A 13108-nucleotide genomic window follows, 5' to 3' on the forward strand; every position below is an offset into this window, starting at 1 on the left:
CCAAACACGTTTTATTACCTGCCTTTGTCAGGACTACATTTCCAACCATTCTCAGTATGGGAACGGATTAGAGCAGAGCTTGCGAAAACCCGTGGAACATGCACATTAGTAGGTTTGCACGGATTCAAAAGGGCATTGCAACCCTAGGACTATTGCTTAACGCTACCTTCAGCCCCAGCATGTAGATTTGTGGAAAGTTGGCAAAAAAGGGAATTGTCAGAAATCAAACAATACTAAAGTATGAGCCCTGGCATAATTAGAGAGGCTAATATCTTTTATATAATGAGATTACTACCATGATTTGTCTCAGCACTACTTGGCACCAATGTGACAAGTGGACTTTTTTTTACAGGACAAGTAGATTTATGAAGCATCTTGTCCCATGGACAAGTAGATATTTTATTAAATTTCACACTCCTAGAGTTCTAAACCAGGCCCTTTGTTCTTGATGTATGAGTACCTTGTTAAGTTAGATTTACTTACTTATTAAAATGTTTTGCCCTTCTAAAAATAGCTAAACATGTATTGAGAAGTACCCTGATTCCATAATGGTTAAATATGGAAGTATACAGATTTTATATGTTGATATATTAAGAGAAACCACCAGAGCATAGTCTGGCTAGCATAGCTTATTGGGATGACTCTACGGTACCAGTAGATTCGGTCTGATGTGAGAACAAATATATGCATTAATCTAGAAATAGAAATGAGTGGAATATGTTAAGTGTTTGCTATCAGTTTTACTTAGAAGAGTGTGTAATTGCTGGTTACCAATGTAAATCGAGGGCATGCATAGTAATTGTATATCAACATATGTCAGCAATGTCGAGTCAATGGCTATCATTGTTAGGCTGCTGACTTAACCTCAGTGCTATTTTCTGATTTTAGTTCTGGGGAGATCATGGCTCATACTCTGAAGGCCTTCATGGAGCTGATGGAGCACGGCTTTGTTTCCTGGGAGTCTTTGAGTCCAGTCTTCATTAAAAAGGTAAACAAATCCCTTGCAGTGAAGTTTGTTGTGAGGTGAATACTGGCTAGGATACAGAGCACGGGATGGGACATGTGACTACAAAGCCTGTTAAAATAGCAAAGGCAGACTAAGATGCTTTGAATATAAAAAAGAACTGTCAGTGCCATTTTGAGGCTGTTTTAGAGGTAAGTTAGGGCTCCGCTTAAAACATTATGCATGTAATTGATTATGAGTGTTCAAGTCAGTAGATATTGTGATGTAATTAGGATCAAATTAATTGATTTACCTCTTTTTTCCCTGCTCAGTGTTTTGGCCCTGAGAAGCGTTTTGAAGTAGTGCACAGTATTGCTTTATCATTTTATTTACGGAATTGCTTTGGCAACTCTGATTCTTAAAATCACAGAGTCTCCGCCGATTATAGGAATCACAGTTTTTTGAGCCATGCAGGTGTGAATGACTTTCTGTCAGTCACCTTCACCTCAAACCAACATTGTTGAAAAGGTAGCAAAGAAGACCAGAGGAGTTGCAGAGACCCTACATTGGCTCCCCCCCCCCCAACCACCTCCCCTCCGGATTTATGAAAAGAGCTTTGGCGAAAGGTCTCGAAATAACAGAATAATTCAAAGGTGAACTTCAAATCTCATCCCGGTTCTTTCTCTTAAGCACTTTTAATTCCACAACACTCGTTACAGTGTTTCTTTATAAACTAGTCATTTCCAAGCCATATGTTTGCCCTAAAGTTGAATAATATGTCCCAACCTGGATGTCAGAATAACAATGATCCTGTAATTCTGCATGTGTTAAGCTCAAGGTAACCACCCCACACTTGCTACATATGGAAGAAATAATTTTGGTTATATGACTGGAAAGCTGTACATTGCTGTCCTCCTATGACCAGTGCAACACCGTAGTTCCATAGCCTATTGTGTCGGAGTGTGGTCTTCAGCAAGGGACATAGGGACTGGGGTATTCTGTTGTATCTTTCAGCACTTTCTTTGCAAGGATAGACATGTCTTCCGCTCAATCTTCCTCATGGCTCTGTGCCTTGTTCATTACTTGCACTGACATTTTGGTCAATTTATGCTTTGTCTAAGACAAAGGAGTACCCTGACTCATTTTTTTTTTTTTTGGTCATTTGAGTTGTTATGAGCATGGGTAACTAACAATGCTGACTTCATTATTGCGTGTTGTCTTGAATATTAGCCATTTGGAAATTCAACCTTAGACTCCACTGTGTCTCTATGATGTATTGTACCGCAATATTTTCTGCTTGAGGGATCTTTGTTCATTCTACAAATTGTCTAAGCAAACATGCATACAAAATACTCATATTATAAGCAAGGTCCCTGTAGCCTAGTGTTCCTCAGTGTGCCCTCTAATTATAGGTGATGCCATGAAATAAACAGGTGTGGCTAGTGGCTCTGGTACTTGAGGCATTTGGTAAATGCATGCCTTCTGTGTGAGATGCTTTCATTTAAACACACTGTGGACAACCAATATCTCAAATTGATAATGCAAATGTGAAAGTCGATAAGTAACGTTAGTATAATAGTATGTCTTGTTCCCTAGTGGCTTCCTGTGGGTTTCTCTTTCAAGAACGTTAGAAAGAGCAGTAAACATTTCTGCTAAGAATGCCACTTGGTAAATTTATCGGAACCTTATAAGCGTGTTTAGGATGTATTACAGTATAACTCATAGTCATACAGATGTTAAATATGACAGTACCAACTACGAAATCCCTAAGTATACTAGCAAAGTAGGTTTTGATAAGGATCTGTATTTTAGGAGCTGCATTCCATAGCCGAGAGCGCTTTTCTTTGAGAACCTGGAGGTTGATTTCCATATATTACAGATTTCTTCATTGATATGCGGCAGTCTAATGGGTAAAGAATAGATCAACGAGAACATGCACAGTTCCATGTGGCAGACGTGAAGTTCATTGTGTCACTAAACTCCCAAAGTTACATTATTATAATGTATTGCTTTCTTTAGATAGCTTTTTCGATCAATTGATCCTAACAGTGGAAAAGTTAGCATTATACGTTTTGCAGTGAGGCTATCTAGAACTCTACAGTAGATGTCCCCATAGACATTCCCATCTTGAACCCATTGCTCCTAGTTCTGTAGACTCTGGCCCCTTTAAATGATATTATAGTAAGATTGTGCCTTTAAGATGACATCATATTCTATTTTTCAGATTGTGAGTTTCGTGAACAAAAACCTAATGGATATCGCTGTTCAGCAGCTGTCTCTGGCCATCCTGGAGAATATGGTACTGAGTAGCCCTACACTTTTTCAGTTGGTGAAACGGGAGGTGACCCTGGACAGACTTGTTACACATCTGACTGTGTGAGTTTAACTGCTGTCTTCACTACAGGCACTTGGCTGTGTATTCTTGGTCACCCACCCACCTTTGTACGAATCCTTTGTGACCCCCAACTTCTCTGTCATCCATGTGTTGGGATGTTTAAATACCCTCCCTTCCTTCCTCTGTGGCCTTTCATCTTCCATTATCTCTTTTTTTGTGATGTCTAAACTCCCGTGCTTCCTACTTTGTAGGCACCACATTCTTACAGGTACATTAAGCCACTGTCCTGATCATCCTCACTCTGTAGAAGTGATTTGTGTTGTCAGGAACATCAGAGATCCTTATTACCTACATGATGGGGGGGGAAGTCTGACTACCCAGGTAATTTCACGCACACAAATATTGTTGTCTGCAAGTCCTGTTAACCCCTCTCTTTCTTTACTTTGGAGTGTGTGTGTCATTTTCCATAGCGCTTACCATCTAGTGGTTCTTTCGCTGCCTAGGTCTAGTGTTACTCTTCTGATGCGTTGCAGTCCTTAACCACCGTCTTCATACAGGATAAAACTTAGTGTGCACATCTACCCAGTGAAACCAGTGTCCACACATGGAACAATGGAGAACGCCATTTCCATCAAACCAGGAGAACCCCAAGGAAGATCACTTATGGATAGATATGAAGGTCCCAAGCTGTAAAGGATGATTGATGAGGAACCATTTGTATCTCTCTGCACATAGTTAACTTGGAATATTCCAATAGTAAAATAACCTATACCAGCTACTCTGCTGGCTAACGTGCACGCAGTCTCTCCAGAGCAAAGTGGAAGCTTATGCAAGTGGAAAGCAGGTTTGTCTAACAGGTAGGGTACAATACTAACTATGAACAAACCCGACAAGTGGCAGCCTGAATAGTATCATAGTCTAACCCATATGCAAACCCCTGTTTTTGCACGGGACAGAATTATGAGTTAGTAGGTATTTAAAGCATCTAACAATTATCAAATGCATTAAATACATAAACTTTTGTTAAATTTTGGCAGATCAAACCTGCCGAAATTTAAAGGGGGGAAATGATACAGTACTTACCGTACTATGCACATTTTAGTGTATTAAACACCAAAATCTGCATGTTATTTCCCACCAACTTGTAATAGGTGTTATTTATTACACCCGATAAATATCATACCCCATAGTATTGTTATTTATCAGGTGCACTAAAAAGCATGTAAACTCATAATCAGGGCCTTAATCTATAGATCCACCCTCAATTAAGAACAAGTACATCGACTCCAATCCTTCAAGATATGGCTTTAAGATGGAAAAAAGTGTTCTCGGGCACTTAATCACAACTGGTTATCGGATGAGGTCTACATCCAAACACCAAATCAAACTCCTCTCTGTATGCCCATGCCCATATGTATTATTGGAGGGTTGGGGTGTCTCAGTATTTACAGCTGCTTGCCCTGCTTTTCTCCCACTTGGACTGAAGTGTGTCTGCTTGCACAGTGTTTCGAGAACAGCCTGGATTGATGAGCAAACGTACTGGCTCTTACACCTCAATAAACGTCTTTCCAGTCAGTGGGAAAGGTTGTTAAGGGTTTTTCTCCAGTCCTCCTGCACTCCTCATTGACAGTGATTGTACCTACTTCTCTCATTGCCTTCCATGCCCCTCTCTTCCGCTGCTCCTCTAGTCCTCTGTGCCCGTATGATTGTATCTGCTCCCGGTCTTTCCCTCATTTCTCCTCTCATTCGCTTGCCTTTGTTACTCATTCTTTCCTGGGCTCTTCTCACATGCCCTCTAACATCTGCCTCTGATTTCTATGACCTCTCTTTCTTGAGTTTCACAGGAGTTTCTCTCTCCTTGTTGTCCTCTTTCGATTTTCCATCCGCCCCTCTCTTACTTTCCATGCTTGCTTCTTTACTGTCCTCACTGTCCTCACATCCTCTTTACTCACCCATGCCTTTTGTTTCTTCCCTTCCATTCCCACCCTTCTAAATGCCTCTTTCTTTGGTCTTTGTCCCCTTCTTTCCCCACCTCAGCTGTTTGACTTTTTATAAAGTCGTCTGATTGCTCAAAGTCTCTTTCTTTCCTCTAGGATGAACCCATTAATCCAGCTGAAAGCCATGGCCTTACTGATTGCCTTGCTGCTGAGTGCAAGTGAAGGAGAGCGGAGGGTAAGAGGGAGTGCTGTCATGGCTCATTGCCTTGCAAGTGATGAGGAGAGGAGGGTTAGCAGAAATGCAGTCAGGGATCACTCACACACCTCAGAGACCACAGACTCCACAACCTTCCTTCACACGTGGCGCTTGAACCACAGCAGCACAGTTTTCCCTCGGACCTTAGGGAAGGGCCACAGAAGAACAAGCTTCCTGCATACAGATTTCGGGACTTCTGCATTGGCTGCTGTACTAGAAAAGTGCTTGGTATTATGAAAAACAGTCCCTCACACCAGGTTATACAGACCCCCGCACTTGAGTTGGATGTTACATTTCTCTTACAACCTGCCTTTTTCATATTTTTGATTTATTTGAAATTACTTCATTTTACGAGCAGGAATATAACATTTATTCGCTCTTTAGAAGTGCATCTGCAGATACGTGGCAAATAATTTAACCGAACTGCATGCTTTTTGATGGATTATCTTTCATAAATGTAAACCTATCCAAGAGAAAAAATCAAGAAATTTCGGCATCTTGAAAAACATAGGACACCAGGACCTGCTCAGTTGTTTTTGGGGTATTTCAAACTGATATTTACCCTGTTGTTTGCACTGTTGGCAATATATTGTTTTTCGTTTTTCTTTGCTGATACAGGCCATCAGGTTAGCATGCACAAAATACTCCATGTCATTAAGGGACCATGTTTCCAATTTTAGACTTTCATTGAAATGATTGTGTTAAGTAACAAATTACTGTGGTTTGTGAAAAACACATTTGAATTGTAGGTTCCCAGGCACGTAGGCTGTCCTTTCATAATATAATTTGAGGCCTCTTGCTTTCAGAACAGATTTTGCTTTGCTGTTGCCTTGGTGAGAAGGTACAGTGAGCTGCAGGCTGAATTAGCTTCTGAACCTTACATGGTATCTCATCATAACTAGTAGCTGGTTTAAGAGACTCGCCACAATTAAAAACTCTAAACTTTAATCCATTGTCTGTATTATTCAGAAATAATTGCCTCAGACTTTTTTTTATATAGACGCAACCTACAATACAGGAGTTCTTTGTTACAATGTCAGCTTAACTCAATAATTCAGCTAAGTTCCTCACTTTAAGTCTTCTTTAATAATTCATTAGTCATCTCAGGAAAGATTAGCCCAGCGCCTATTCCAATCAGTTACTGGTGCTCGTTGAGATGCCTGGCAGTTGTTTGTTCTACTGGAGCGGTCTATTGCATTTATAGACCCCTCTCGTTCCTCAGTAGTTTTCTATGAAAAATAGCACAGGTTTCCTGGTATGTCTTTTGCCAGTGCGATACAGAGGATAGTGATGAATAACGTCAATATTTGGGGAATTTGTCCTGAAGACGCAATGTTTTGAAGCGCGGTTGACAAGATGAGTATTTGCATTTTAGCCCACACATTCTAGGATCCACACATCTAGCAGGGCACCAACTGGACCGTTTTGTGACTCTTGACGTAGATACATTGTTTCTAGTTGGACGCTTTTTTCTCATCGGTATACACGTGAATTCACTCCTGAAGAAGAATATGATCCTGGGTGCAGTTCCCAATATTCAAGCATTGATATTTTTTTGGCACTATAGTTTTTTTTTTAACAGAACAATATCCATATTTCAAGACCCTTTATTTTATATGACATCATTAATTACAGTACTTTGTACATAAAACTGTTACATTTATTAGGTTCCTGAACCAGACCCTGAGTCCTAATACAGAGCCTTAGCGTATTAACCCTTATTTTTCCTCATCTCCTTCGTCCTTTTAGTCTAGCTTTGTACTTTTCCTCTATTGAGTAAGTGAATTTAATTATTTTTGAGTGTCCCTCTTTTTTAAAATCTTCAACTTTTTTTCCATATGGAAAAATATTCTTTTAAATAATTTATCCTGCCTGTTTTGGAATCAACACATGCGACATTTCCTTGCTGCTCACTACCCAGCAATCCTTAGAAGCAAGTGGCTTGCTATATAAAGTGGAAGCTGTTAGCACCTCAGTAACCTTGGTGAACAGACACCAATAACTCTTTTTAGGCACTAAATGAAAGCCACATTTCGGTTTCATAAATCCTTGCGCAAAATATCTTCATGCTTTCGCTGTGCACTGTTTTCTCTTCCAAAATGTAATATTACTATTTTTTTCAAATTGTGATTTAGCAGAGTGGCAGACATATTGACATTTATCCGCATACCATAACCAACTATCTCAGTCCTTATTTGTTATATATCTTTTTATTGAGACTGGGAGATACATGCACCAAGCTATAATTGGTAGAGGCGAAAGCCTGTGTAATCTGGCAGATTTTTTTGTTAATCTGAAAACGATTCCTGAGCTTCAGCACAGCCACGATTTGATAATCTCCCTAACAAACGGTAAATCAGAAGGACGCTCTCAGATATGTAGAAGTTATGTCTCTAATAATTATCTGCTAGTTTCCTTACAAACAAAAAACATTGTTTTGCTAATGTAGATTGGTTTGAGAAATGGTTATGCCCACTGAGAAGGTGAAGGAGAATCCTCTCATTTTGGAATAATGCTTTCATTTCTTTACTGCAGGAAATGCTGGAATATCTGTGGAAGAAGAGCATTCGTCAGTTTATTCATAAGGTAAGGCGGGTGGCAACTCTTTCACACCTTTCTGTCTATGCAGTTAGTGAACTGGGCCAACACAGCCATTTGCATATTTGCTTCACATAACATATGTTAGAGTTTCATGCCACATTTCTACCATCTCTGTGGTCTGTATACAACAGCTGTGACTAGCACTCAGTTGAATGGTACCCAGTTCAGCGACCTTGAAAGATGGAAGGCTGCATCTGCCTTGTCAGGTTTTAAACTCCTGACCTTCAGGTTAGGATCACCACCGGGCATTGGGGCACATTTTGGACAGGGACTATAAAAATTAAGAACAGAGAGTCAAAATTCCTGACATAAATTCAGGACAAAGGGTCAATTTTACAGGCACAACTGGGGAAGTTATGCAATAATATAAAAGTAGGTAACTAGCCTGCCAACACAATTAAATGCCAAGATAGGTTTGTGGTTTTGTGGTTTGTACAGCACATAGCACTAGTAAGCAAACATTTACATGTAATTGGGTTTATTTAAAGATTTAAAAAACTAGGAAACATAGCAGAATTTAACAGTTGACATAGAGACAGCTTCATGCACATTACCTAAGAGTCCATGTCCTAGTAGAGGGAGAAGTGAGGTCAACCTTACCAGGCTCTGTGGCATTTCCAATGTGGGTTACAGGCAACAGCGATGTATAGGCTGCAAAATAAAGTCTTGAAAGCTACAGTAACACCCCTGAAGATATATATCAGGTACATCAGTCTGGCTGATCGCTTTTTTTGAGCCAGTACACTACACATCACTAGGAAGGACACAGTATGTGTAACATATTTTGGGATCATTGTTGCAGAGGATCCTGCAATAAGGTGGAATTGCATTGCAATCTTCCAAAAGATACTGTGACATGAGTGCACTATTTTCCCTCATTTTCATTGTGCTGCTTGACAGCGTTAAACAATAAAAGGTTCGCCCATGGAGATATGCATGCAGGGAATTACTAGACGAGTGGTACAAGCTTGGGAGCAGAGGAAAAGGGCATCACTAGAGAGGACAGCCATAATGGGGCACAAGAGCGGATGTCAGCATAGGACACATGATGTGGGATCAAATAGTCCGAGAGAGTGGATACCAGCATGAAATCATAGACTGGGGTTGATGAGTAAATCAACGCACTTTTCTTTCTTCAACTGATCTTCTCCTTACATTTCATCCTCCGCGCTGTGACTATGTCACATGCATATGTGCCTTAATCTCTAATATTATATTTCTACAAATTGGCCACTCCTAATTTAGTAAATGACCTCTCATTCCTTGAAACCATGTCCCTGCTCCCTTACAATACATAATCTTCAGTAATCTATTCATTCAACCCCACCAGTCATGTACAAGAACTCACTGCACCGACTAATGATCACACATACCTCTTTTTAATGTAATCTACAACAAAGATACTTGAGTAAACGCATGGAATGATTCCTTGTGAGGGCAAGATTAATCTCAATAGTCAACAAATTATTTTGTATTAACCACTAACTTTGGGTTCTGGAGTAGCATGATACTTGCCATAAATCGCTTCAACGCCTCATTCGGTGTACTAAGTGCAACGTACATGTAATTGCAATACAATATAACCTTTTACAATTCTTTTAAAAGTTTTTCTGGATGTGTTTCACAAGGACTTATTTCCTGTATATATTTATTCCCATATATCATTACGTTATTATTTCTGTCTTCTATGAGGAATTCCTATAACCTCTACCTATCCATTTTAGCCAAAGCCGGGTGTCACTGGTTGACTGATTGGGATTTACTGCTCTTAAAGGCTGAACACTTTATCGAGAAAAACAGCAGCACACCAAGAATAATATTAAGTACCTTGAAAGTGGGCTCAAACAAATCTTCACCCTAGTATCCTGTATAATAAACTGCCATTGCTATTCTTAAGTAGGCATAGTACATGATAGGAGTGTTCATGTACAACTGGAGAAATCATTATGTAGTCATATTATAATTTAAAAGCCAACAGTTCCTGAATGGCAACTCTGGCCCTGAGTTGCTGAAAGGGAAGGAGCGGGCACTTGTATTAAAGTGAGTGGAGGAACAGACTTGTAAAGAAGAAACAAACCTCTTACCAAGTTGCCTGCGACCTGAAAAATTTAAGTAGGTGCTGTTGGTTAAAACATTTACATTTAAAGGCTGCTTGGGAGCCTATAAACGTTTGATGATGTAATTTGAAGTTTGACAAAATGGCAAAGATGGATTCTTTTTGTGAGGTAATGTTAAAGGTGTTAACATCCTGAGTCTGAAATGCTTCATTCTAATGGAAATGTGTAAGCAAGGTTTGCACTGGATGCAGTGTGGTTGACTTTTACTAAAAGTATATGTTTGATGTCATGTTTGGCTGTGGATACACATGCTTTGCATACTCATTCCATTTAGTGTTGGGTCTGGTAGTGTGCAATTTGTTTTTCTTTGAAAAAGTATTTCGAGTCACAGGGTAGAGTTACTCCTCCTCTTGGTGATAATGCACATGTGCATTGACTCCACTGTTAGATTGTTTTCTTTCTGCTCTCAGGTTTAGTTGTGTATCATTAAGCTCCGGGTTGAGACAGTTTTGGACCCCTTTCTGTTCATGATCCACTCCTACGCTTGTCCGTATTGTTAACGAATGCATTCCCACCTTTGCATTTCAAGATTAGAAAACTATTGCCCATTGAATCAACATGCTCAAACAAAGGCACTTTCGGCCACACACTTTTGGGCCTATCATTCTATCGCTTTCTGGATGGAACGCCCTGCTGATGGAATGGACACCTTTACGCTTCTGCTCGAGGTGCCACGCTAAATACCTGTGGACCATCCTTCATCAGATCTGCAGCCTCTGTCTCCAGACCACAGAGAAGAGAATTGCAAGGCCTGCCAGTTGTTTTGGTCCAAAAAGACTCTATGAGACCTAAGGGCATGTCACAGGGAGATGCAGCGGAGAAAGGTCAATGACATACCTGACATCTTTGGACATCATGATGTCGAAGAAGAGGAGGAGCAACTACACTAGGCCTCTGTAGCTGAGGAAGAGGCCTTTTCTATTGAGGACTCTGACTCTGAATTAGAAATCAACCTTGAGATAAAGGATCTTCTGCCGGGTCAGCGTACTGTGATTGCTGACATCCCAGTCCTGCCACCTAAAAACATTTAGTTCCTACCTAACATAAGGTTCCCGGGCTACCACTGCCAACATGCCATGTTTGGCACCATCAATCTGGTTTGGATTCCCTGCCCTTGGGCTCAACAGCAGAACTGACCACTTTGGTGCCTAGTCGACCAGCTTCATCTTCGGTACCAACCACCTGGGCTCCGCAACAGAAAACCTTCTCGGCTACGAAGTATTTGAAATCGGTACTGAGATCTGATTCAAGTGTTCCAGTAGGATGAGTTCTCCACAAGATGCAAGAGAAGCTTGATGCCCGTCAGAGGCAGATTCATATACATCCTCACAGTGGGTGCGTTCTGGCTAAGGCTGTGGTTCCCGAACCATCTCCATCCAAGTGCCAACGGAGAGACCATTGGCCTGCTGGTTAAGAAGAGAAAGACTAACAAGGCCACTAGTCCCTTGCATCCTTCTACACTATCTTCTCCTTCACCTCCAACATCACCTCCCCTGCCACCCTCACCCTCTCCTCCTCATTCTCAGGGCGCTCCTTTAGACATCACTCCTCAGGGGTCCCAACATTCTTTTTACAGATGGGCATGGGGCAAGTGATAATACCTTTGATACATCACAGCCACGTGATCCTTGGTCAGGCTACAACATTGTCCCTCAACGGGGCAATGATGCTGACTTGTACCCTGCTAGGCTTTTTCCTCCTCAGGAGCTTATTAGTAGCGCCATAACATACCATCAGGTACTGTCGCGTAGGTTCTCATTATCCTAATGAGACTACTGGATTCGGGCGGCAGAATCACCTGTATAGCGGGGGACTGAGTCTGATCCCGCACCATGTGACACCTGTCTGCCTAATCCGGGTTTTGTTCCTGCTAACTAGCAGTGCCTCACCTCCACCCAAGACCAGGGATGATTGGGCAACCGGGCGCATAACATAAATGACTCCTCATGGGAATTGTTGTCACTCAGATCTCATCCCTTTCTCTCAGTTACATTAGTCTCACATATGCAAGGACAATCACAGGCAGAGTATAGTTCAAGAAGGTTTTATTGAAGTAACTGCATCTTAGATAATAAGGCATGTATTGCAATAACTAGGACGATGAAGTGCAATAGGATTACATCTGTGACAAGGAGAGTAAAACACAAAAATAACGCTACCATTTTGTCACTAAGGTTTTTAAGGATAGTTCCTACCTAAGCTATGTTAGAGCACAGCATGTTGAGCTCTAATTCTGCCCTTTAGGGTTCCCCTGGGAAGTCATCATCCCTCATACCTGAGCAAGAGGCCTGTAGTCTACATAAGCAGCTGCAGCGAAACAATCAGCAGTCGTGGTCACTGGCTGGAATCTCCCTCTAATGTACATGGGTCAAAGTAGTGATTTTATAATAAAACAGCTGATGTTCCAAGAAAGGATCCCCACATAAGAGTGTGTATGTTTCTATGAACATTGGAGATAAAGCGTACCACTTTTGCCGGCAACCTATCTTACTGCAGTCTTGAGAAAAGCACAGAGTGAAAGAAATGTCTTGTTTTAAGAATGCATTGTTGACCTAGACGAAGAACAGCTAGATAGAGAAAATAAAACAAGACCGCAAATGTGGCTACTGTTAAAATAATATAATGCAATTAAAATAAAACATATCTGGGTTAAAGTGCACAACGGCAGGCCTAGTATGCTAAAATAACGTATGTAAAGCTATAGCTAAAATGGCTACACAACACAGTCCTCGTTCCGGTTCAAAGGTGGTTCAGAGCCTAATTACATATGTAAAAGCTACTAAAAATCATCCTAAGGCATAATATATGGAAATGCCAATGATGACAAGCTAAAAGACACTTGATATTATAAGGACAATTTAAGAGGCCAATTGTGGCGTCAAGAAAAGCAGAATTTCAAAAGTCAGAGTCATTTTTAAA

General features: G+C 40.8%; 1 protein-coding gene across 2 annotated transcripts in view; it reads left to right on the plus strand.

Moving 5' to 3' along the window:
* Positions 1-13108, plus strand: part of ELMO3 (engulfment and cell motility 3) — a 284505-nt gene that overhangs the window by 86452 nt on the left and 184945 nt on the right. For both annotated transcript variants that reach the window (XM_069217282.1, XM_069217281.1), the window contains exons 7-10: positions 889-988; positions 3168-3319; positions 5372-5450; positions 8007-8057. In XM_069217282.1, coding sequence (XP_069073383.1) covers positions 889-988; positions 3168-3319; positions 5372-5450; positions 8007-8057 — 382 coding nt within the window. The remainder of the gene's footprint in view (positions 1-888; positions 989-3167; positions 3320-5371; positions 5451-8006; positions 8058-13108) is intronic.

The sequence above is a fragment of the Pleurodeles waltl genome, chromosome 12 (genome assembly GCF_031143425.1).
Source record: "Pleurodeles waltl isolate 20211129_DDA chromosome 12, aPleWal1.hap1.20221129, whole genome shotgun sequence".
In the NCBI taxonomy this organism is placed as follows: Eukaryota; Metazoa; Chordata; class Amphibia; order Caudata; family Salamandridae; genus Pleurodeles; species Pleurodeles waltl.